Source organism: Cyprinus carpio, chromosome B17 (assembly GCF_018340385.1).
Source record: "Cyprinus carpio isolate SPL01 chromosome B17, ASM1834038v1, whole genome shotgun sequence".
NCBI lineage: Eukaryota > Metazoa > Chordata > Actinopteri > Cypriniformes > Cyprinidae > Cyprinus > Cyprinus carpio.
Window position 1 is genome coordinate 21,032,364 of NC_056613.1, and position 23,792 is coordinate 21,056,155.

At 34.8% G+C, this 23,792-nt stretch overlaps 1 protein-coding gene across 3 annotated transcripts in view; it reads left to right on the forward strand.

Moving 5' to 3' along the window:
* slc35f4 (solute carrier family 35 member F4) overlaps positions 1–22,657 on the forward strand; it is a 28,283-nt gene extending 5,626 nt beyond the window's left edge. The window contains exons 1-8 of one of the 3 annotated variants that reach the window (XR_006156876.1): positions 5,729–6,154; positions 14,720–15,020; positions 15,246–15,465; positions 16,561–16,686; positions 16,781–16,973; positions 18,384–18,473; positions 21,537–21,829; positions 22,060–22,657. Coding sequence is in view for 1 of the 3 variants with exons in the window: in XM_042742762.1 (XP_042598696.1) it covers positions 14,720–15,020; positions 15,246–15,465; positions 16,561–16,686; positions 16,781–16,973; positions 18,384–18,473; positions 21,537–21,778 (1,172 nt within the window). In the remaining 2 variants the exon portion in view is untranslated. Of the gene's footprint in view, positions 1–5,728; positions 6,155–14,719; positions 15,021–15,245; positions 15,466–16,560; positions 16,687–16,780; positions 16,974–18,383; positions 18,474–21,536 lie in introns of those variants that run through there. The other 2 variants (XR_006156875.1, XM_042742762.1) reach the window with 2 other exon arrangements.
* The last annotated feature ends 1,135 nt before the right edge of the window (positions 22,658–23,792 follow it).

The following is a 23,792-nucleotide window of genomic DNA, read 5'->3' on the forward strand; positions in this document are numbered from 1 at the left end:
ACCGATATTTTTCTATTACATTTTCATTTCCATTTTAATTAAAGTATTAGAGATTTTCTTTTTTTCTTTTTTATTAGCTTTATTTTTTAAATAAGTCTATACAGTTTTTGTTAATTTTTATATTTTTAGTTATTGTAGTTATTTAATTTTTTTTATTTCAGTTGTTGTTCCATTTCAAGGAGCATTTTTTATGGTTTTGGTTTTAGGTTTAGTTAACTATAATAACTTGTCTGAATGTTGTTACAATAGTTTGTAAGTATTACAATAGGTAAGTTACATCTAAAAACTAATTATGTTAGAGCTTAACAGAAAACTTTTTCAAATACTTTTTATGTGATTTATAGTGAATTTATGAAATAAAATAAAATCAAAAGTAAAGCAGCCACAGATATAGCCTCAATGTTTTACAACCAGGAAAGAGAGAGAGAGAGAAAGATTAAACTAAAATAACATTGGCCAAGGGGTCTTTTCTCTAGATTATTGGGTCAAACACACCTTTATAGCTTTTGCTGATTGATTGCCAATTAATGTTAGAACACAACAGACCAATCAGAGCACAGTTTAGAGATTCATTATATGCAGCTCTAGTATATTCAATGTTGTGAATTCATTTTTTATTTAATAAAATGTTTGCATAATTCGTGTTGTCCCTTATTAATGCAAAGTCATCACAAAATAATTTCTGCTGATGTTGTCCAAACCCCACTTTGCCTGGGGTGTTTTCAAACTTTTGGACTTCTCTTACAGTCATTGATGTTTTCAGACATTTCCCACAGGGTTTATTGGTGTTATAATTGTTGGGATTATGATATTAATAACGATCACAAAACCTTTCAGCCTTAGTAAATCTCTTGTCAGTATTTGTGACTTTTTTTGTAATTGGAGAAAACATGTTTATATGCTGCATCAGCACAAAATTTCCAGAATATATGATACTTTAATACTTTCTGTGCACTCCTGTGCTGCCCTCATCTGGTCATTTGACATATATCTCTGCACTCTCTCATTGATTCATGTTGATATATTCATAATCCCACTTACTCAGAATGCCGAATCTCTCTCTCTCACACACATACACACACACACACACCCACACACATTTACGGGGTAAATATTGATCGTGTGCACATTTGCTGCTTCCAAGGTTCATAAATGGTTAGCATTAGGGCTGGGGAATGACTATCTGGCAACAAAAAATCATAAGGTTTTTCATAGATGAGCTGCAACCCCTTTGCCTGGCCAAAAGGTGTCACTCTTCTCATTTTACAGTAGTTCTAAAGCGCTCTATTATACAGGAAAGCTAACTGTTAGCATTCCAATATGTGCAGCCCTAAAAGTAACAACTTGGACATGGCCATCTTTGCTTTGGTACTTATTTGCTAAAACATTTTAAAGCATCTACCAGAGCTTAAGTGCTAAAACGAACCAGAGGAACACTGACCTCCACATCCAATTCGCTGCTTCAAACCACAAGATGTTTTAATAACTAATTATCTGAAAACTTGATCAATGAATTAGTTGATGTTCATATGTGTTTATGGAAGCCTATTTCTGCCACATAAGAAATTGTTTAAAAAAAAAAAATTACATTGAATGTATATATATATATATATATATATATATATATATATATAAATAATAAATACATCTTAAAAAGTTGCTGCCTTACATTTTTAAGTACAATTAATTTAGCTTTATAAGTCATTTCATTAATTACTTAAAAACATAAGTTGAATCTTGCAGAACTTATTTTTTTTTTAAAAAATGTAAAAAGTAAAAATTACTTTAATTTAATTATTTAATGTAAAACATGTTGTCATGACTTAAAGGGATACTCCACCCCAAAATGAAAATTTTGTCATTAATCACTTACCCCTCATGTCATTCCAAACCCATGAAAGCTTAGTTCTTCTTCAGAAAAACAATTTAAGATATTTTGGATAAAAACCGGGAGGCCTATGACTGTCCCATAGACTGCCAAGTAAATAAAGAAGCGCATTCTTATGGTCCGGATGATACAGAAAAAGCATACACAGCATAAGGTGATATGGAGAGACACAGAGGAGACTGTTGACAAAGGAATCGTTGAATAAAGTCATTATTTTTGTTTTGTGTAATTATGAGAACTGCATCATAATTATGAGATAAAAGTCAAAATTATTGCATACAGTTATGTCAAAAGTATGACTTAACATCTTATAATTTTGACTTTTGTCATAATTTCTGACATTTTATCACATAATTGACTTAGTATCTCATCATTTTGACTTTTTGTCTCTTTATCTCATTATGACTTAGTATCTCATATTTCCTTTTGACTTTCATGACTTTCTATGTCATAATTTGATTCACCAAAGCATGACTTTCTTTCTTATGCAGCAGAAATGGGCTTCCGTATTTGTTAACAGAAAAGACCAGGTTGTGTCCAGTCCCCCGTATAGCCGTACCTTTAGAATTTATTTTCAAAACGGTAATCATGATACGAAAGCGATAAAGACAACAAAGTTCATATTTATGCAAATCACACAGCTCCTCCACTCTTGTAAGTCTTTTATGGGGTTTTGACAAATTGGTTATGAAGTGTGTGTAACACTCATATCATGTGGGTGCACTATTCTCCTCTTGTCTCGCTCTCATCTTGTAGAACGCAGCTAATAGACGCACAAAAAGGACGCAGCAGGTCTGTGGACAATGGTGGAGGAACATGGCACTGATCTAAATGACAAAGGTTCTGAATGGGGCCGCGATGGCAGCGTCGAAGGTAGAACACAAGGGCTAGGCGTTGCTATGGTAGGACGCAAGAGGAGGGGGACACGGTGATACAACAGGCATCTTGAATGGCAGGTGTCCATTTGAAAAAGAGGTTGAAAATAAAACCACTACTCAGTATAGGTCCATATTTGTGCTTTTTTTATTTTCCGTACAGGAGGTGTTAATTATAGTTTAGTGTCTGCAATATTTTAATAATATATCAGCAAGAGAAAAGTTAAGTTATTAAAAAGGTGGTGGTTTAATTTTCTTTTTGGCATCACAAAATATATGGAGTCTTGACACAAAATCCATCATCTAGTGTGTGTGAATATGTAATATAAGCTTATATTTCAACTGCGGAAATATTCATCTGTCTTTCAATATTTATGTCTTTCTTTGCATGGCTGCGGTTTATATTTTATGGTTGTGAAGAGCTGTATATATGTGCACACGGGAAAGATATTGATATACGTGATTGAATGCAAACTCAATTGACTTGAGGGGAAGGGTTGTAGATGCACTTTCTGGGTATGTGTAAAGAAACAACTCATGGTCCAATAAAACATTTATGTTAAATTATATTACAGTGGATCTAAAAACTATTTGGACCATTATGATAGAAATAAAAAATTTTTGAATGTCACTGATAACCAAGTTCCACTGTAAGTTTGTCTGTAAGACTTTTACACAGATAAAAATGTAATCTATTATGAATAAATGCTGTTCTTTTCTATTCGTCAAAGAATCTTTATACATAATATGTATCATGGTTTCCACAATAATAAGAAGAAATAGTTTTGAGCACCAAATCAGCATATTAGAATGATTTCTGGAATTATGATGCAGAGGGGGGGGGGATACACACACACACAGATTTAATAATATATATAAACATTAATTTATCAAAAATGAAGGAAGCTTTCTGTAACATTAAGATAAGGAGTTGAGGATTGAAAATCAAACATGTTTGTTCAAGGAGGAAATAAACACAGTGGCAGTGAGATACATTTCCTGGCATAGTACAACCAGAAGTGCTGAGCTCATCCTAGAAATCTGACTCTTCATAAAAACCTGCTACAAATTTGCCAGTATATTAAGTGCTGGCTAAGCAAACAAGCTTCATTTGAGTTCAGGGGTATGCGGTGGACCACAATGCAGTACGTGTTTGTGTGTGTGGTGTAAAATCAAGCCAACATAAATGAATGAGAGGCAGACAGCTTTATTTTGTGTAAGGTTGTGTGAAATGGGAGGAAACAGATGTAGGTGTGTGGGGGTGTTTCGCTAATCGAATGCATGGCTGGGACCACTGGAACAAGCATCATTGAGACATATTAAATGCAAGGCCATGAAAACCGCAGACGGGGTGTAATGCATCCTGCTCTGACCAGGCAGGCCTACTAAAGGGGTACTCGATACTTGAATTGGTCTGTGATTTAAAGACTCCCTTTAGTCCAATAAAATCCCAGCACAGCACAGCTCACACAATAAAGCAACTTTTATGGAATAGTTCACCAAAACATAAAAATAAATTCTCACCAGCATCATTTATGACATTTCAAACCTTTTTAAGGAACATAAAAGGAGATACTTTGTTAAATGTTGAAGCTGCTCCTTTCCTTAAGCAAAAGCATATAGTGTCCACAAAACCATTCCATAGCTTGTGTGAAAAACAAGCTAAAGTTTTAAATCTACCGAGATGGCTGTTCACACCAACACAAATGTGTTGCATTGTTATTTTGTCTCATTAATCATAATTATAAGATTAAAAGTAATAATAATGAATGTTTTGGTCTGATTTTTGCATATGATTAATTTGTTTAGACCAATGCGAAAAAAACAGTTGACAAAAGCAGAACATTTTTTGGTGAATTCTCAAATTTTACTATGCTAAATAAAACTATGCTAGTTTTTATTATTATTATTTTTTTTTTTTTCAAAAATGTTTATGTTGTGTCCCAAATGATGAACTATACACTTTGCACTTATAATATATGGACTACGTGCTGCATGAAGTGTACAAGATACTTTGTTTTTTCAGTTAAATAAGTGCATCATCCTGGTATTTGAAGTGCACTATTTGTTGCACTTTTACTTGCACTATTTAATAGTATGGAATACTGTATAAGTACACAAATTGAGACGCACCTTTAGTTTTAGTTCTGATTAACCCAGATCAGTTTTTGTTGTATATGGAAAAAGAGCAGCTCTGACATTCTGCAGAATTTCTTCTTTTGTATTCCACCGAAAAATAGCGATTATGGTCACTGTGTCTATAATAATATGGAGAAGTATAGTGTTCTTTTGTGTTACGCAGGAAGACAGACCAAATAGGGCAAGTAAAAGATTACAGAATTTTCATTTTGTCCAAATGTGTTGCTAAACATCAACTGTCAAGATCCTAAAAGCTATTCCCACTTAAACAAAAGTACAGTTCAAAGACTCCCACTTCCTGACACTTTGAGTTATTAACAGGAGATATTGTATCATTTCATCCAGGAATGCACAGCATTTTCAGAGACAAGAGTTTTTATGGAGTCCCCCAAGGCTCTGTACTGGGTTTTATTAGCATAATGCTACAGAGACTCAGACAGCAAGACAAGACCTCTGCTAAAGCGAGCAGTGAAGGGCCTTCAAGTGGAGCACAAGTGCTGATGAAAGAAGGAAAGAGCATGATTGGGCAAGGAGAGAGAGCAAGAAAAAGAAAAAAGCTACTTTCTTACTCTGCTAAATAACTCATCTTTATCATACTGACTTATCAATCTCATGTGGCAGAGATGGAACTGACTAGAAAAATGGCAGATTGGAAAAGCAAAAAACGATCAGGAGAAAGAGAAAAGGGGGAGAGAGGCCTATGCAGCATAATTAGCCCGAGCTGCTTGGTTACCTTTCAAACACAGCAAAGGATACTCTGAGCAGGAGAAGGGGCGGGGACAGGGAGAGAGAAAGAGAGAGAGAGATATGAAGGGGATGATTACATTCCACACACACTTGAAGCTCAGTCTCCCTAGGAGACGCACGATAGCAGTATGACAGTGCAACATCTACACTAGAGTACGACTGTACGATTATATGTGCCACGCTGAGAGTGTGTGTGAGCCAGAAAGAAAGAAGTAAGTTTGTCACTTAGCAGAAAGAGAGAAGTAACAGCAGGAGAAGAGCAAAGTAAAAGATATCAAGAGAAACCAGAAAGAGACTGTGGGAGTGACAGGAGAGATGCGCGTGGGGATGAAGTGGGTTTGTCGGAGGAGGTGAGCCGTGCCGCTCATACACAAACACACACACACACACATTTCCAAAAGCTCAGGATTCCCAAGGAAGGAGGAGAGGATGAAGAAACACTCGGCCCGAGTGACCCCTCTCAGCTCCTATAGTGCCCAGGTGCTCACCTGCCCCATCTCTGAAGGTAAAACGCAATGTTTTTGTGGTTTTGATTACATGTAAAGTACAAATTTATCCCTAGAAATTTGCTAATCTGAGAAAATGTACTTTTGAAGTTCTTGAGTCAGTCTAGTCTAGATATAGACTAGTATTATAATTAGCCTAGTAACTTTTTTATGCAAATGATAGAAGTTTGTTTGCTCATTTAGATAGCTAAAGTAGTCTGTGTTTGAGCAGAGATGTAAGAAAGATGATGTAAGTAACTGAAAAATAGAGATATGTACAATTAAGTGTGTAAGTTAGTATGGTTTGAAATGTGTTGAGTGTGTGTTTATGTGTGCAACCAAGCAGAAAAGGAGCTGTAATCTCCCCTCAGCAGTTTATATCATACTCTCAATATTAAATTACATTTTATTTAATGATGATACTGTTTATTTAAGTACAATGCCGGTTTCATGGTTGCTTTCTAAACATTTTAGAAAAGTGGTACCCCTTCATAAATACCTGTATGTACAGTACAAAGGTTTGTTTTCAGTGTTTATTTTCATTATTAATCTATTTATTTGTGCTATATTTCTTAAAATCATTGCTTTTGTATTTAAGATTGTGTTAATCATACTTTCTTCCCGTGTGCTTGTGTTTGGTTTTAAAAGAACAGTTCAGTCATCAGGGATACTGGTGACTTTACCATTATTTTTCACTAGTGTTTTGGTGCTGACTCTGGTTGTAGTAGCAGGTAGCTTACAGCACAGTTGCATTATGGGATTGTGTGATGTTTCTGATCACAGTTTTTAAAACAAACATTGATTTAAATTGATTACATTGATTATCTGATTTGAATTTTGATACATGCGTTGCTCTTCTCAAACATTCTAATTGCTATAATAAATCACTAATTTATTTTTGTTTGATTTATTCACAAATACATATAAATGAAAGGTGCTGTCTAATAAACTACTTCTACAGGTTCTGATTAAAATGAAAAATAGAATGACATGACTTAGTTTGACAAGAATATACAGATATCAACTTTCAGTTTTTACGGGGGGGTTTTCTACATCAAGACTTTAAGTTAAAATAAACTGTATGTTCGGGAGAGTGTAAATTTTAGGTGCTGTTACCTCAGTTTAAACCCATATCAAAGGTTTTTCTTTTCTGAGACTTTCAAGCATAAAAAGGATGCAAAACACCATTAAACCATTATAAATGCCATCACCCATATGAATTTTTTGTTTGTTTGTTTTTGGACTGACCTGGGGTGAGTCTTGCTGAATTTGCTTTTTGACAGTAAAAAGTACAAATATAACGAGGTCATAGAAACTGATAAAATAAGAAATAATAAGAAAAATTGTTTTAGCAGCACTGCCTGACATATGTCAGCAACCCAAATACTCATCATAATTCAGTGTATATTACCAATTCCTGTTCCAAAAGCCTTCTTGTAAAATGATGCTTATGAATCTCACTGCTGTAAAATAACAATAGCATTCTGTGCAGCGCAGTGAAAATATGTAGGGGCGGTAAACCAGGGATTTACCATTGATGTGACATTTCTGTGCCTCCACATCTTGGACCTGCGGCTCCCTGGTATTGTTGGTTTCTGCAGGTTGTTAAGCTATCCAGCCAATTCGCAGGATATAAAAAGTCTGTCAGTGTGGGTGCACACTGTGGGTGCCCTTTTTCAGTATAAAATATGCCTAAAAAGTTGTCAGGAATTTATTTATTTATTTTTTTCACTTTAAAAATGACATCATGTGAGTCGAGTTGTGGTTTAGCTGCAACTCTGTCAAAAAATAATAATTCTTGAATTGCTCGGCATCAGACAGGACAAAGGTGTTCATATCTGACGTACTTCTTAGAGTCACAAAATCATAACTTTTTCTTATAACTTGATGTTATGTTGAAGGACTGTGCATTTTTACAATGCAAGTTTGAGTCAGACTGCAGTATCTTTATTTTAACTGATTCTAATAGAATTATTATATAGTTCAAGCAGTTTATAACTTTATATCTATAGAGAGACTATTTGTATTTGAAATGTATTATATATTATATTTATATACACTCACCTAAAGGATTATTAGGAAGACCATACTAAAACTGTGTTTGACCCCCTTTCGCCTTCAGAACTGCCTTAATTCTACGTGGCATTGATTCAACAAGGTGCTGAAAGTGTTCTTTAGAAATGTTGGCCCATATTGATAGGATAGCATCTTGCAGTTGATGGAGATTTTGTGGGATGCACATCCAGGGCACGAAGCTCCCGTTCCACCACATCCCAAAGATGCTCTATTAGGTTGAGATCTGGTGACTGTGGGGGCCATTTTAGTACAGTGAACTCATTGTCATGTTCAAGAAACCAATTTGAAATGATTCGAGCTTTGTGACATGGTGCATTATCCTGCTAGAAGTAGCCATCAGAGGATGGGTACATGGTGGTCATAAAGGGATGGACATGGTCAGAAACAATGCTCAGGTAGGCCGAGGCATTTAAACGATGCCCAATTGGCACTAAGGGGCCTAAAGTGTGCCAAGAAAAACATCCCCCACACCATTACACCACCACCACCAGCCTGCACAGTGGTAACAAGGCATGATGGATCCATGCTCTCATTCTGTTTACGCCAAATTCTGACTCTACCATCTGAAATGTCTCAACAGAAATCGAGACTCATCAGACCAGGCAACATTTTTTCCAGTCTTCAACTGTCCAATTTTGGTGAGCTCGTGCAAATTGTAGCCTCTTTTTCCTATTTGTAGTGGAGATGAGTGGTACCTGGTGGGGTCTTCTGCTGTTGTAGCCCATCCGCCTCAAGGTTGTGTGTGTTGTGGCTTCACAAATGCTTTGCTGCAAACCTCGGTTGTAACGAGTGGTTATTTCAGTCAAAGTTGCTCTTCTATCAGCTTGAATCAGTTGGCCCATTCACCTCTGACCTCTAGCATCAACAAGGCATTTTCGCCCACAAGACTGCCGCATACTGGATGTTTTTCCCTTTTCACACAATTCTTTGTAAACCCTAGAAATGGTTGTACGTGAAAATCCCAGAAACTGAGCAGATTGTGAAATACTCAGACCGGCCCGTCTGGCACCAACAACCATGCCACGCTCAAAATTGCTTAAATCACCTTTCCTTCCCATTCTGACATTCAGTTTGGAGTTCAGGAGATTGTCTTGACCAGGACCACACCCCTAAATGCATTGAAGCAACTGCCATGTGATTGGTTGATTAGATAATTGCATTCATATCATTATGTGTAATAAGATTTTAGTAAATAGCCCACCCCAATTTCATATTTGTATATATAAAATATATATATATATATATATATATATATATATATATATACATACATACAGTTCTTTAGCTGTACTTTGTCCTTAATAAAAGTCCTATTGAGGGTACCTGTGGCCATGCTCATGTTTGTTTAGTGTGAACACTGGCTTGTAGTATTTGAAGGTTAGGTAGCTTTGTGGATTAGAAGTTATTTAATAAAGTGTTGAGTTGAAATTATATTTATTATATTAATGCAGTTTTGTGGCTTCTCCTGTGCAGAATATTGCTCTTTTGACAGCATTGGATTTACATACCTTTTTGTTTGAAAGGTGAAAGTCATATGAAGCAACAATCAATAATGCAAAGTGAGGTCAGGGTCTTGTGTACTGTTCATTGAAGTATCCAAGGACTTTGGTTAGTGCAGGCCTTTCCTAGTGCTGTTGATTAAAATGCTTAGATTTTCAAAAGCCAACAAGACAAACACATGGAAAGTACAAGAACACCATACCATCATTTCCAATATGTCCAGCCTTTATAAAGTTAGAATCAAATCAGACATTAGCGCAATGTTGAATATAAAGAGGTCAATGACTACGATAAATAAAAGTTATTTATGTATATTAGTCTTTATGTAATCTATGTGTATTAAAAGTTTTATACTGATTTTGATGACTCTTAATACTTCCTCAATTAAAGCTTCCTGAATGTGTGAGTGTCCAATAATTTTATAATCAATTTTTTTTTTATTAAGGTATTTTTTGTTTGCAAATATCATCAATTATTATTATTACAACCAAGGGTGTTTACACAACAATGATGTTCTAAAAACAGAAGAAACACATACCTATAGACTGAACATATGCACATGACATCACTGTTTTCACCTTTTTGTACTTTCAAAATTTTTTATAATGGTATCGTTTTATGGGGGCTTGTCTGGGATTAAAAACAAAAAAACATCCCAAGACATTAAAAAGTTATACAGTTTGTGCTGGTGGCAAAATTACCTTGGTTTTATAGTAGTTTGTGATGGAAGCAGTGTTGCATGTGATGCTTAGTGATGTGCTGTCTGTGGTTTACCTTGAAACATTAGTAATCATGGCCTTGTTCTTCTGTCTTTGGTCATTTCTTTTTAATTTTTAAAGATCGTAGCTTCACCAGAATGGTACGAAACTTGGTGACTTTTATGGTACTTGCTATGTAAACACACATACACACACAAAATTGAGGGCATGATTCGAAAAAGCTAAGTGGTCGTAAAAAAAATCACACTCGTGGCCTTCAGTCAAAAATGACCGACCATAGGAAATGAATGGGAAATGGGGAAAAAAAATCTAAAATACAGAAAATTTGTATATGTACGATCTACAAATCCCCCACAATGCAGAAAAAAAATTGCACAGCAATGAAGAGGTGAAACTCTAAAACATCTAGATTGCAAAATCAACACACCAACTCGCATGAACACACACTTGTACACACACACACACACATCTGCGAACTGGTGTAACAGTAACACTGCAACTATGTAAAATAAAATCAATAATTAAACTACAATGCAGTAAAAAAGTTGACAGCAAGTAACTGTAAAACATCAAGTGTAAAATGGATACATCCACTCACACCCTCTTACTTACACACACTCCCAGACACACACATACTCAAATGAATTGGTATGGCTATAACCATATAGCCAAAATGAGTCAGAAGACTGAAATAAGAGGTTAAAAATCAAATCAGACCCAAAAGGATTAAGCTCTGATAAATCATTCCTGTTAATTTTTGTCACATTTTTATAGAATTTTAATGATTTGAGTAAGAAACTGCTTTCTGTGTTCAGGTTTGAATGGAATAATAATAATGCAAAAACCTACACTTCAAATCAACATTTAAAAAAATAAAAAAATAAATAAACCTTGACAAAAAGTAGTCTTTGAGAATGCCTTAATATACATTTAAATCCGCAACCTAATAAAAATAAACAACTATGTATAATAACAACTTATAAGCCTCACTATAGAGTCCTATACAGGAATCTAGTGGTTACGCCATGAAATTATAGGTTTTTCTTTTTTTGTTCTCACCAGGAGGCGCTATTCTGCCTTCAAAAATTTTCTTTTAAAGGCCTAGTCTCTATTTTAATCTGAAATACTGCATTAATTGAAAAATAATTTTTTTAAAAATTAGAAAAACACATTTTTTTGTACTATTTTCAATAGGAAAAGATTATAATAATTATTGCATAATTATTAATTAGTACCATGAAATTCTTTCAAAATACAAAAGAAAAAAGAAAAAATTTTATTGAATAAAAATATCTTAGATTGATTTTAATGAACAAAAAAAAAAAAAGTTAAATTTCAGGTGTTCGGTCACTTTTGAACGCAAAGACCATGAGTGTGAATCCCAAATGAGGACCAACACAAGGGTTAATTTACATGCACTTTGAAACCTGTTTTTAAAAGTTTGAATTTACAGTTTGGCCCCAAAATGCCTTTGTCATGTAAATGAAAGACCAAACGTGAAAAAACAAACAATTTTTTGGTTAAAAACAGTGTCGTGTAAAAACCCCCTCACCTTGCATTGTTATAAAAACAACAAATAATATACTTTAAGAGACTTGGCTTGACAAACAATCAAGAGGGTCTTCAGAGCTGCTCTCTATGATATCATTTCCTGTTTTACATTTTGCAGGCCTCTGCATGTTGAACCACATGATCTTGGTTTGGTGGATGAACATTTAGAAATATTACAAAACAAATCAAATACAGTTTTGTTCAACTACTTTTTTCTGAAACAAATAAATCGGCAAAACTTTTATTTTTAAGAATTTAATTCTTTTAATTTTTTTTCTACATTACGATACCAGGACATCAAATCATTTTATGTATGAATCACATTTTTGAATTTATTTGTGAACACATTATACCATTGACCTAAACACATTATCCATAAACACTTAAAAATAAATATAAAGAAACTTCAAGTAACAGTCATATTATAAAGTCTAGTTCCCTGTATTTCAGTCAGGGTGAGATCCATGGCTTGATAGCAGGATCACAACAACAAAATGGCATTGTGAGCGTGAGTGAGTGTGTGTGTGCGTATGTGTAGACGTGCTTGCTGACCCAGCACACTATGCTAGTGACCATGGGCCAGCGCATGTCATCTTTTATTCCTGGCCTGGTGTAAATTGATCACTCTGAGTCTACAGCATAATGGATCTTGACTTTGTGATACTAGCGCACTTCCCCTCTGTTCAATCTCCCATCATCTCCCATCCACCAATCCTATCTATCTATCTATCTATCTATCTATCTATCTATCTATCTATCTATCTATCTATCTATCTATCTATCTATCTTCAGCATACTGAGGTGTAATGTTGTCAGTACAGCTTCAACGAAGGACAGGATATATTCTGATTGGCTAATTTTTTGGTGGGAGCCCTGTGGTGTTGAGGTTCTATATATATACCACTATATCTGAATGGTCTCTGTGCTTCTCCATGACCCTGTGGAGCTATTTTTGACAGAGTGTTGTCTGTGCGAGGTAGGCAGATTTCAAACACTGTCCGGCTTTAGTGCTTCAGCTGCAGGTAACTGACACTCGCAGCTACTGATCGATACATCCGTACGTACAGTACCACAGAGAAACATCAGGGGCAGCCGCACGAGGAAGTGTTGCTGAATTTCTCATGAATAAAACACATCAACAAAGCACATGATTAGCATTTCTTAACCCTGTCTAAAAATAGTCTGCAATGCGTGTTCCAATGTTTGACCAAATAAAAGACAGGAACAGAACATATTTGTTATACCGCAGGTGGGAACAGAAAGTAAGTACAGCAGAGTTTAAGTGTATTTGCATGTCCTGCTGTAAATGCTAGTGTTTAGAAAGCAATTAAGGAACAGCTTTAAAAAGAAATAAGGGTAAATTAGAAACAAAGTAAAAACAAATGTAGAAGGAGGACTAGGTTAGAAAGAAAGAAGAGACCATTCACAATTCATTAAATGCGGTTGTCAGTTGTTTTTGAGTTTGAATACTCGGTTAGCCCGATGGGAGATTTTCAGACTTTAAGGATGTGCAAGTAAGGTTTGTTTTTGCAGTTTTACACTGAAGTCATGCTTAATATGATGTAGACTGTTAAGTGAAGTGAAGGAATTCAGGAATCCAGGAATTTCTTCAGTTTGTAACTGTTGTTGTGGCAGCCAACGACAGCACAGCTTAACCCTGTGCTCATTTTTATTTTCAGTAATATTACAAAAGTTTCTGTTTAATTAATTCACTTCTTTTTACTCCATTTTAACATGGGTTTCTAAAGAGACCAGGCGTGTGTTTCCCAAAACCATCGTTAGCTAACTATGGTTGTTAATTCCATTGAACTCTATTGGTAACAATGGAACTAGCGATCAATGCTTTTGGGAAACACACCCCAGAACAGGACAGCATACTAACGGAAGTTAGAATCCATCATGGCAGCACTGATGAAATATTAGTATATTAAATATTATAAATATTACATTTTAATTGGGTAGTTAAACATAAAGTGTTACACATTTTATTGATGCAAAGATGAGTATGTGTATATTGTACAACAATTTCAATAGTTTTTTTGATCACTTAATTAGAAGCAAAACAATTACTAAACTGTGTAATATGTTATAGAGACTACTGAACATACATATAGAAGTTTATTTTAAATGCAAAGTATTAAAAAATCTAAACAAAGCTCTGTAAGCACTTGCATTTTTTTTATAACACTACAAGTGTGTCCTGTCGGGTAATGAAAAGTACCAAAGTGACTAAATGTCCCCTCAAGTATAATAATTTTTCATCTTATGGGGAAAAATTTAAGGTTTTTTGAAAATATAAAATAGCAGAGAGTTTTCTGTGAGGGTAGGCTTAACATAAATAGGATAGAAAATACAGTTTGTTCTGTATAAAATCAATTATGTCTATTCCCGTGTGTGTTTGCAAAATGACACAGGTTCAAATCCCTCCTAGAAAAATGACAACTGTGCTTGATGCTCCATCATTAGCATACATTTTCATAATAATGCATTTTAAGGTGATGTATTTAGCTAACATGTTAACATTTAAATGTGAATACAAACATGTATTTAGACAAAGTTTTATCATCTGATGAATAGATTATGTACGCTAAACACAGTTGGAGCTTCAGAACAGTGTGCAGAAGAAGAATAAAAATAAATGCAAGGGATTTCATAAACCAATTTTATTACCTGGAATGTAATGAGGCAAGGAAGTATAATGTGTGCTGTGATGGTGCAATACTGATCTGTGTGTTGCAGGAGAGGAGGGCTCAGAATCACATGCAGAGACTCCAGTCAGTGAAACAAGTGGAAAAGGCACTGCATACCAGACCTGCGCCAACACAGTGCTCAAGGTGCTGGGGGGGTTGCTGGTGGTGCTGTGTGTCTCCTCGTCCTGGGTGGGCATCACACAGGTGGTCCAGCTCACGTTCAAATCCTTTTCCTGTCCCTTTTTCATCACATGGTTCAGCACCAACTGGAACATTCTCTTCTTCCCCCTCTACTATTCTGGGCATGTGGCCACCACCAGAGAAAAACGGACACCCATTCAGAAATTCAGGTAAAGTCAGAATGATTATTATTATTAATTATTATTAATTTGTCTTTCTGTATCCTTTTTTTAAAGGAGATTTCAGTCTGTATGTAAAAGAGTGACAAGTGATAATTCAGTATGAGTTATCTAAACCTTCATTTTTTAGGTCAAGCCACTGGTAGGCTACAGTGCTGCATTATCAAAGTAAGCAAACAACAAAAACCTTTGTTTTTTTCTAATTTCACTGTGTAGGGAATGTAGTCGGATGTTTGGGGAGAACGGAATGTCTCTGAAGGTGTTTCTGAAGAGAACAGCGCCTTTCTCCATATTGTGGACGCTTACTAACTACCTGTACCTGTTAGCACTGAGAAAACTAACCGCTACAGACGTCTCAGCGCTCTACTGCTGCCACAAGGCCTTTGTCTTCCTCTTATCATGGATTGTCCTTAAGGATCGCTTCATGGGTGTGCGGGTAGGTGGAATACGTATAACCCTATTGCTCAACTAGTTGCAGTATTTCACGTCCATTTATTTATTAGGGATTCAGGTATCAGAATCATGGCAAACAGTTTCTTTGGTACAAATTATATTTGCTTAAAGATTCTTACTGAATCAATACAAATGGGTGCTACCAGCTGATCAAAAAGCCTTTTTTTAATTGGAAATTTTGTATACAAGTGAAATTGTATACCAAAATGTATGCAAATTGACTATAGCGGGTACTATAATATTTACATTTATATTTATATCTTTATAGGATAAACTCTAAATTATTGCCTTATAATCCTCAAGTTTGTGTTGCATTCCTCTTTAATTTTTTTTTTATATTCTTTTTTGAAATCTTCGAAATCACATTTTAGTTTGGGAACCAATTCTCACTAGTAACTATTTACTATGACTTTTGCCTCAAACTTGAAAAAAAAAATTCTGCTTATTAAATTTTAGTAAGGTAGTTGTTAGGTTTAGGTATTGGTCGGATTAAGGGATCTATTATATGGTCATGCAGAATAAGACATAAATATATGCTTTATAAGTATTAAAAAATATGCTAGTAATATGAGAAATATTATATTATAAGCAATTAGTTAATTGTGGGAATTGGTGCCTAAAACTTACTTTTTTAACGTGTCATTTAGATCATCGTTTGTACTTTGTGTATGTACTTTCATTAACTCCCCAACACCCCAAAAATTGCTTGCTGTTGTACATTATTATGGAGAAGAAACGAGTGATGTGGCACTCAGTTTTCTAACACACAACAGATACAAACGGAGAGTCATTGAGAATTTGTTCTTGTTCAAGTGTAAAAAAGCTTTGCTTTGCCAGAAGCTCTTATTATGCTTACATCAGAACTCTTTTGACTTTCATTGCACTTGATGTCTCAGATCTGGATGCATGACTTTTTTAGTATCTGCTTATTACTCCTTGAAAACGTGTTTTTATTTTCAGCTATCCACCTCAAAAATGAAATGATGCAAATGATGCGCACTGATATTTATTGTGGTATAAAACTTAATCCTTATTAGACCTTATTGATTAATAATGTCTTTGTAATCTTTCCTCTTAGATTGTGGCTGCCATTATGGCTATCACAGGCATTGTGATGATGGCTTATGCTGATGGTTTTCATGGGGATTCCTTTATGGGTGTGGCTTTAGCAGTCGGCTCCGCCTCCACTTCTGCTCTCTACAAGGTGAGTGCAGCTGAAAATAACAATTCCCAGTAGATCCTTGATGACCATTAAGACTCCTTCAGTATTGATATGCTTTTCCTGCAAAACCACTCAGGTGCTGTTTAAGATGTTCCTCGGCAGTGCTAATCTGGGCGAGGCTGCTCATTTCTTCTCCACCATGGGCTTTTTCAATCTCATCTTTATCTCCTGCGTTCCCCTCATCCTGTACTTCACCAGAGTGGAGCATTGGGGTTCCCTCTCCTCTTTGCCCTGGGGTTACCTCTGCGGGGTGGCCGGCCTTTGGCTAGGTAATGTGAAATTATAGAAACCGATTCTTCAGATCTACTTTAAATATATATATTATATTTAAATAATATATAAAATCTACAATAATCGAATGAATTTTTTTATGTTTAATACTATTATTCAGAAAGGATGCATTGAATTGGTCAGTAGTGGCATGCAAGACATTTATAATTTTTCAGGTTTTTTAATTGTAAAATAAATCTGGTTCTTTTGAGCTTTCTATTCATCAAACGTGCTGCTTAAATTATAAAGCAGCGAAATTGTTTTCAAGAATGATAATAATAATAATAATAATAATAATAATAATAAATGTTTCTTGAGCATCTTAGCATATTAGAATGATTTCTGAAGGATCATGTGACACTGAAGACTAGAATAATGGCTTTATATGATCATTTTATATGATCATTATATTTTAAAATACATAAATAAAAATACAGTAGTTATTTTAAACTGTAAGGATACATCACAATATTAAATTTTTACTGTATCTTTGATCAAATAAATGCAACTTTCTGGAGTACAAGAGACGTTTTAAAAACTAAAAAATCATTTTTGAACAATGGTCTATATGTTGCTTGGGTCGCACTTTATTTTAAGGTTCAATTCTCGCTATTAACAAACCATTAACTATGAACTTTGTCTCAATAAACTCTTAATTTGCTGCTTATTAATACTTAGTAAGGTAGTTGTTTAGTTTAGGTATGGTTGGGGATGTAGAATATGGTCATGCATAATATGTGCTTTATAAGTACTAATAAACAGCCAACACATTAATATGTTAATAAACAGCTAGTTAAGAGTGAGAATTGGTCCCTGTACTAAAGTGTTACTGTTACTTGTTTAAAAAACAATAGAAAAAGATGTTTTTGGCACCGTAATGTTGTGCCATCTACAGTACTAAATGGCAAATGCTTACCAGCTGGGGAAAAACACTAAATAAATAAAACCTTTAGTTTGTACACAAGTACTGGCGTTAAATCATGCTGACGGTTTACCACTTGATCACTGCTGGTTCAGATGTGAGTTAGTGTTGTAGTGGATCAAATACAACCCTTAAGTACACTTCCAAGAGTGCTTTAAGTGCTTAGTAAGTGAGAGAAATCAGGTTAGAATCAGTTTACACCTCAAGGTAGCATTTCTTAGATATCCAATATGTGCTGCATCAGTCTATGTACAGCATAATAGTAACAGATCCACTTATATTTACTGTATATTTGAGCTGAAGTGGAGCTCTGTATCTCTAGAGTGTTTTAAGGATAATATGATATCCATTAACTTTTGTCACTCATCCAAATCATGTGACGTTCTCTGTGTATTTGACCACTTAGAGAGGATTGAATGACAAAAGATGCTATATGGCCAAACTATAACATAAAGTTCATGTTTTTGACTCTCTCTCTCTCTCATAGTATTTAACATCCTGGTCAATGTAGGAGTGGTGCTCACGTATCCTATTCTCATATCCATTGGGACGTTACTCAGTGTTCCAGGGAATGCAGGTGTGTGAGTCCATGTTGTACGTCATTAGTACTTGAAAATTACTATTACTATTTGAAATATAATTATATTTTGTATATATGTGTGTGTGTGTGTGTGTGTGTGTGTGTGTGTGTGTGTGTGTGTGTGTGTGTGTGTGTGTGTGTGTGTGTGTGTGTGTGTGTGTGTGTGTGTGTGTGTGTGTGTGTAATAGTCTTAAGTAGCACGGGTAAATTTGTAGCAATAGCCAACAATGTTCCATGAAGATATTTTGTAATTTTCCTACTGTAAATATATCAAAACTTAATTTTTGATTAGTAATATGGATTGCTAAGGACTTCAGATTTTCAAATAGTTGTATCTCGGCCAAATATCGTCCTATCCAAACAAACCATACATCAATGGAAAGTTTATTTATCCATAAATTTACTCTTATGACTGTTTTTGTGGTCCAGAGTCACACACACACACACACACATACACACACTATATATATAAAAAACACACACACACACACACACACACACACACATATATATATATATATATATATATATATATTAACAAACTTATTTGCTGATACCGATACCGATATTTGTCACTTCCTCTCTTATTTGAAATATTGGCATCAAAATAGTATTTGGATCATGTTTTAAATCAGCAAAGTTCAAAAACACCTGCATTAAATTATACTAGCAGTTTTATTGCTGCATCGTCAAATAATTTCTACTGAACATGGATTGAATCCATTTAACATTCAGCAGGCCTACATAAATACAACAGAACAAAGATACGTATTAAATAAACAGTGCTTTTGAGGTAGGTTTAACAGTTTTCAGGTACAGAAATAAAGTAAACAAATGTAAAACAACACTTCACTGTATAAATTAAATATATATTAATACTTCTTTATTGTAACATACTTTACTATGATTAATCTTCTCATTTGTTTTTGTATACATTTTAATATTTTTTGTAAGTTTAAATATGTAAGAGATCTACTTTATATATACATATGTGTACATACGTGTGTGTGTGTGTGTGTGTTTTACCTTTATCTATCTATCTATCTATCTATCATCTATCTATCTATCTATCATCTAATTCTCATTAGCATAATTTGGTCTTTTGAGGGTTTTTTGTTGTCATTTTCATCATAATAATAATTTTATTATGTTATATATATTTTTGTATTTATTATATTATTTTTATATAATAATTGATGATCATTAAATTCGTATACAAAAAACAATTTATTATCAGTTTTCCTTGTCCCTGACATGTTTATGACAGGCTTTGTGAGAACAATCCTGAAAGTACGACAGAGCAGATCTCTCAGCCTTCAAATAAATAATTAATTAAATAAATAAAATGAAAAAAAACCTCTACCTAAGTGAGTTTCTTCACTCAAAGCAAACAGCCGCACCATGACAAAGGGGTGGTGAAGTTGCCAAGGTGACAGTAAATGCCTTAGGAGGGTGCTTGTCTTTAAAAACAGTCTTTCAAGGTCAGTTTGTTAAATTACGTGTGGCTTTTCAGAAAAGCTCCTATGATTTGCTTGCAACAAACAGTATGATTCATTTGTGATTAATGCTACATTCCTAACGTTTGCCTGTGTACTGCATTTTAAAGGAGTGTGAATGTAAATTTATAGGTAATTGTTATTATTATAAACCATTATACATTTCCATAGCCAGTAATGAGGAACCAAAGCTATTAACTTGATTTGATTTTTGTCTTTATGAGCACCAATGTTCATACTTAAAATTCGTATTTATTTTGAAGTCAACAAACAGCCACAGGATTGCAATTACTATTCATCTAAAGAGTTCTCCCTCTTAAATAACAGTAACTAATGCTGAACATTTCCTTATTAATGAAATTTATTTGACTGGAGTTAATTGGTTGCTTTGCCAGGGTCAGTAATTCTCTCCCACTGAGATTTTGACAGTATGGGCATAAGGTCATATTTAAATGATAAAAACTCACTCTTGTGTATGGTTAAAAAATTTATAAGAGTTTCTAACAAAACACTGTACTGTCAAAAGAAGAAAACCTGTTAATTACTTTAAATAAGTAATACGGTTTTCACCCAAGCCTGGTTAATTTCTCATTTATGCCTAATTATTTTTATAGTTTGCATTGACTTCTGTTAGTTTTCTAAGCTTCAGCCTGAAAGATGATAAAATGGGCATAAAAATCTGAAGTTTACTGTCTCTAGGGACCAGAATATTGTGGGCACTTTTGAATGAACAAGCAAGCACCACCAATTCCCTAGTAACCACCCAGAACACCCTAGCAACCACATAGCAACATACTAAAAACTACTCAGAACACCTTGATTGATGATTTTTTTAGTCTACCATGAAAACAAGTGTCAATGACATGAAACTCACCTGCCTTAGTTAGTTTATTCAGTGATACAATTATGATGAGCATGTTTTTTGATTTCTGAATAAAAATTTAGATCTTTCAAAAATCAAAAGCATCACATAACTAACTAAAATCAAACTTATTTAAAAAAACGAACACCCTAACTTACATCAGTGTGATAAAATCTACATCAAATGACATAAACCATGTTTGAAAACAAATTATTTAAAGTTAAATTAAATTTTTTAGTTAATCTCACATCCCATTACATTACATTGAGAGGGCGGGGTTTATGACCTATACTGGGAACAGCCACCTGGGAGCGAACGAAACGTGATGGCTTCACTTTTGAGGACTAGCGCGGCACACTTGGGCTCAACCAATCAGAATCAAGGACCGGAACTTACCGTTTTATAATTATGTATATAAAAGTTTAGTTTATAAAATAGTTCATTTAGTTTACATTAATTTTATTTCAAGCTACATTTTGTTTTAGTTTTAGTTAACTATAATACTCCTGATGGGAAACCTGACCGGATAGTTTGGAATAATTTTATTAGTATTTCTTAAAAAATAAAATTGGTTTTACTGCTTATTCGTTGATGCACTATATGGAAGTTCCAAAACACAGTGATATTTATGAAGTAATACATTTTAAATAATAATAATTTTTAAAAGTTTTGAATTAGAAAGAGATCTGTTTCTTTCTCCAGCTATCGATGTGCTGAAGCATGAGGTCATCTTCAGCGTGGTGCGTCTGGCTGCCACCTGCATCATCTGCCTGGGCTTCCTGCTGCTGCTGCTCCCTGAGGAGTGGGATACGGTCACCCTGCGCTTCCTCACCACCCTGGCCGACAAGAAGACGGAGGAGCACGGCGAGGAGCTCTCAGAATCCAGCGTCCACACACGCAGCCGGAGCAGAGCCAACGGAGCCGTATCCATCCCCATGGCATGACCTTTGACCTGTGAATGAACAGCCAGCGATCAACACTGATCCTCCCTGTGTGTATGTGGCAGTTTGATTGTATTAGTATTTTAGAAAGACAAAAGAGAATAAGCAAAGCGAAGAGGAAGGATGGTTTTTTCTTTAATAATAATCACAACATCAATCAATCATAACACAGAAAGTCACCGAAAGATAAGAACATGCCGTCCTGCTCTTTAATAGAGTGTTCTGAGAAGAGCGTCCCATTAAAACAGGGATATTTACTGACAGTATTTTTTTTAATTTTACAGAAGGGATCTAGCATTCTCTTCCCTGCAATCTCTATGGGAAGATACGCATCCATTCCATAGAAATGGAATTTCAGACTTTGGTCTCCCGCTGCACGACAAACCCTGCACCCCTGAACCCCTCCGCTAGCCCCTTCCCATGGAATGTATTCTGTGAATATAGACTCTGTCAGGGCCAGTTCGGCTCACTGTACACATGAATGCATTCAGAGATTGGATATGTATGTATATGATTATTTGCATTGTACGTAGTAGTATGTAGGAGAAATATATTATGCTTTAATGAATAAGCCTTTCTTTTCTTTTTATAATAAAAGACAAAAATAAAGATCTGCTTTGAAAAGCGCTTGTTATTTAATTGTTCAGAACTTGAAGTGTAGTGCAACAATCATGTTCTGGAAGAAACAAAATATATACAGTATATTATTTTTTCGTTATTCAAGAGAGACCTAACATGAGCTTTGAGATTCTTAAGTGATCTTATATATTTTTGAAAACGCCGCTGGTGTTTAATAGTCAGATTCTTGGTAAAGAGCCACAATCCTGAAGATATTGACCAAGATTGGAGACAAAAATGGGAACACATGCCATGATACTCTATACTCTTCTATACTTTCAAACAACATATATGTATATGTCTGTATATTTTACAATAAATTTTAAAAACAATTCCGCAAGGATGGATTAAAATGATTTAAAGCTACAGTAAAGACTTTCACACTGTTACTAAGATAAAATAAACACTGAAGACTGGAGTAATGGCTGCTGAAAATTCAACTTTGCATCACAAAAATAAACTACATTTTAAAAATATATTAAGATAGAAAACGATGGAAGCTGTTTCTGCCACTGAATTAAAAAATAATAATAATAGTAATAATAATTGTGACTTTTTTATCTCACAATTCAGACTTTAAAAAAATAAGTGAGGTTACTGAAAGTTTATATCACGCAATTTTGAGATAAAAGTCAGAATTGTGAGACATAAACTAACATTCCACAATTTTTTCACACATTGCAGTCAGCGGGTGTTGTAGTTGAACAGTCCACAAGTTGTCAAATAAAGCGTGCGCATTCATAATAAAATGTGCCGCAGACAGCTCCGGGGGGTAAATAAAGGCCCCCTGTAGCGAATCTATGAGTTTCAGAATATCTGTCATACGCGGAAGCTGTTCCGGCGAATGTCGTAGCAAGTTGGTGTTGCGTGATTAGTGACAAACACGGAGAGAGAACAAAACAAAACTCCGGTCACGAATTAGAAGCACAAACTGAGGATTTGCAAAGAAAAATGTCGGAGGATTTCAATATAAACCAAGAGGAGAGTGGTTTTCCTTTGCTAAAGTAAAGAAACTTTGCTTCCTTTGCTCTTATAAACAAACACACAAGACTAGCATATCTCAGATGTGTTCTGTATTGTACTGCTTCTTCCGCCAGAATGGCTTCCGCGTATGACAGATACCGGAAGTGAGAGAAAAGTGTTTATTACGTTTGAAATATGGATATTTTTCTTACAAAAACGCATGCATTCACTACAGGAGGCCTTTATTCATCCCCCAGAGCCATGTGAGGCACATTTTATTATGGATGCGTGAACTTTATTTGACGACTTGTGGACTGTTCAACTACAACACCCGCTGACTGCAATGAGAGAGCTTGGAATAGCAGGACAAGTTTTAATTTAACTCCGACTGGGTTCGTCTGAAAGAACAAAGTCATATACACTTAGGATGCTTCGA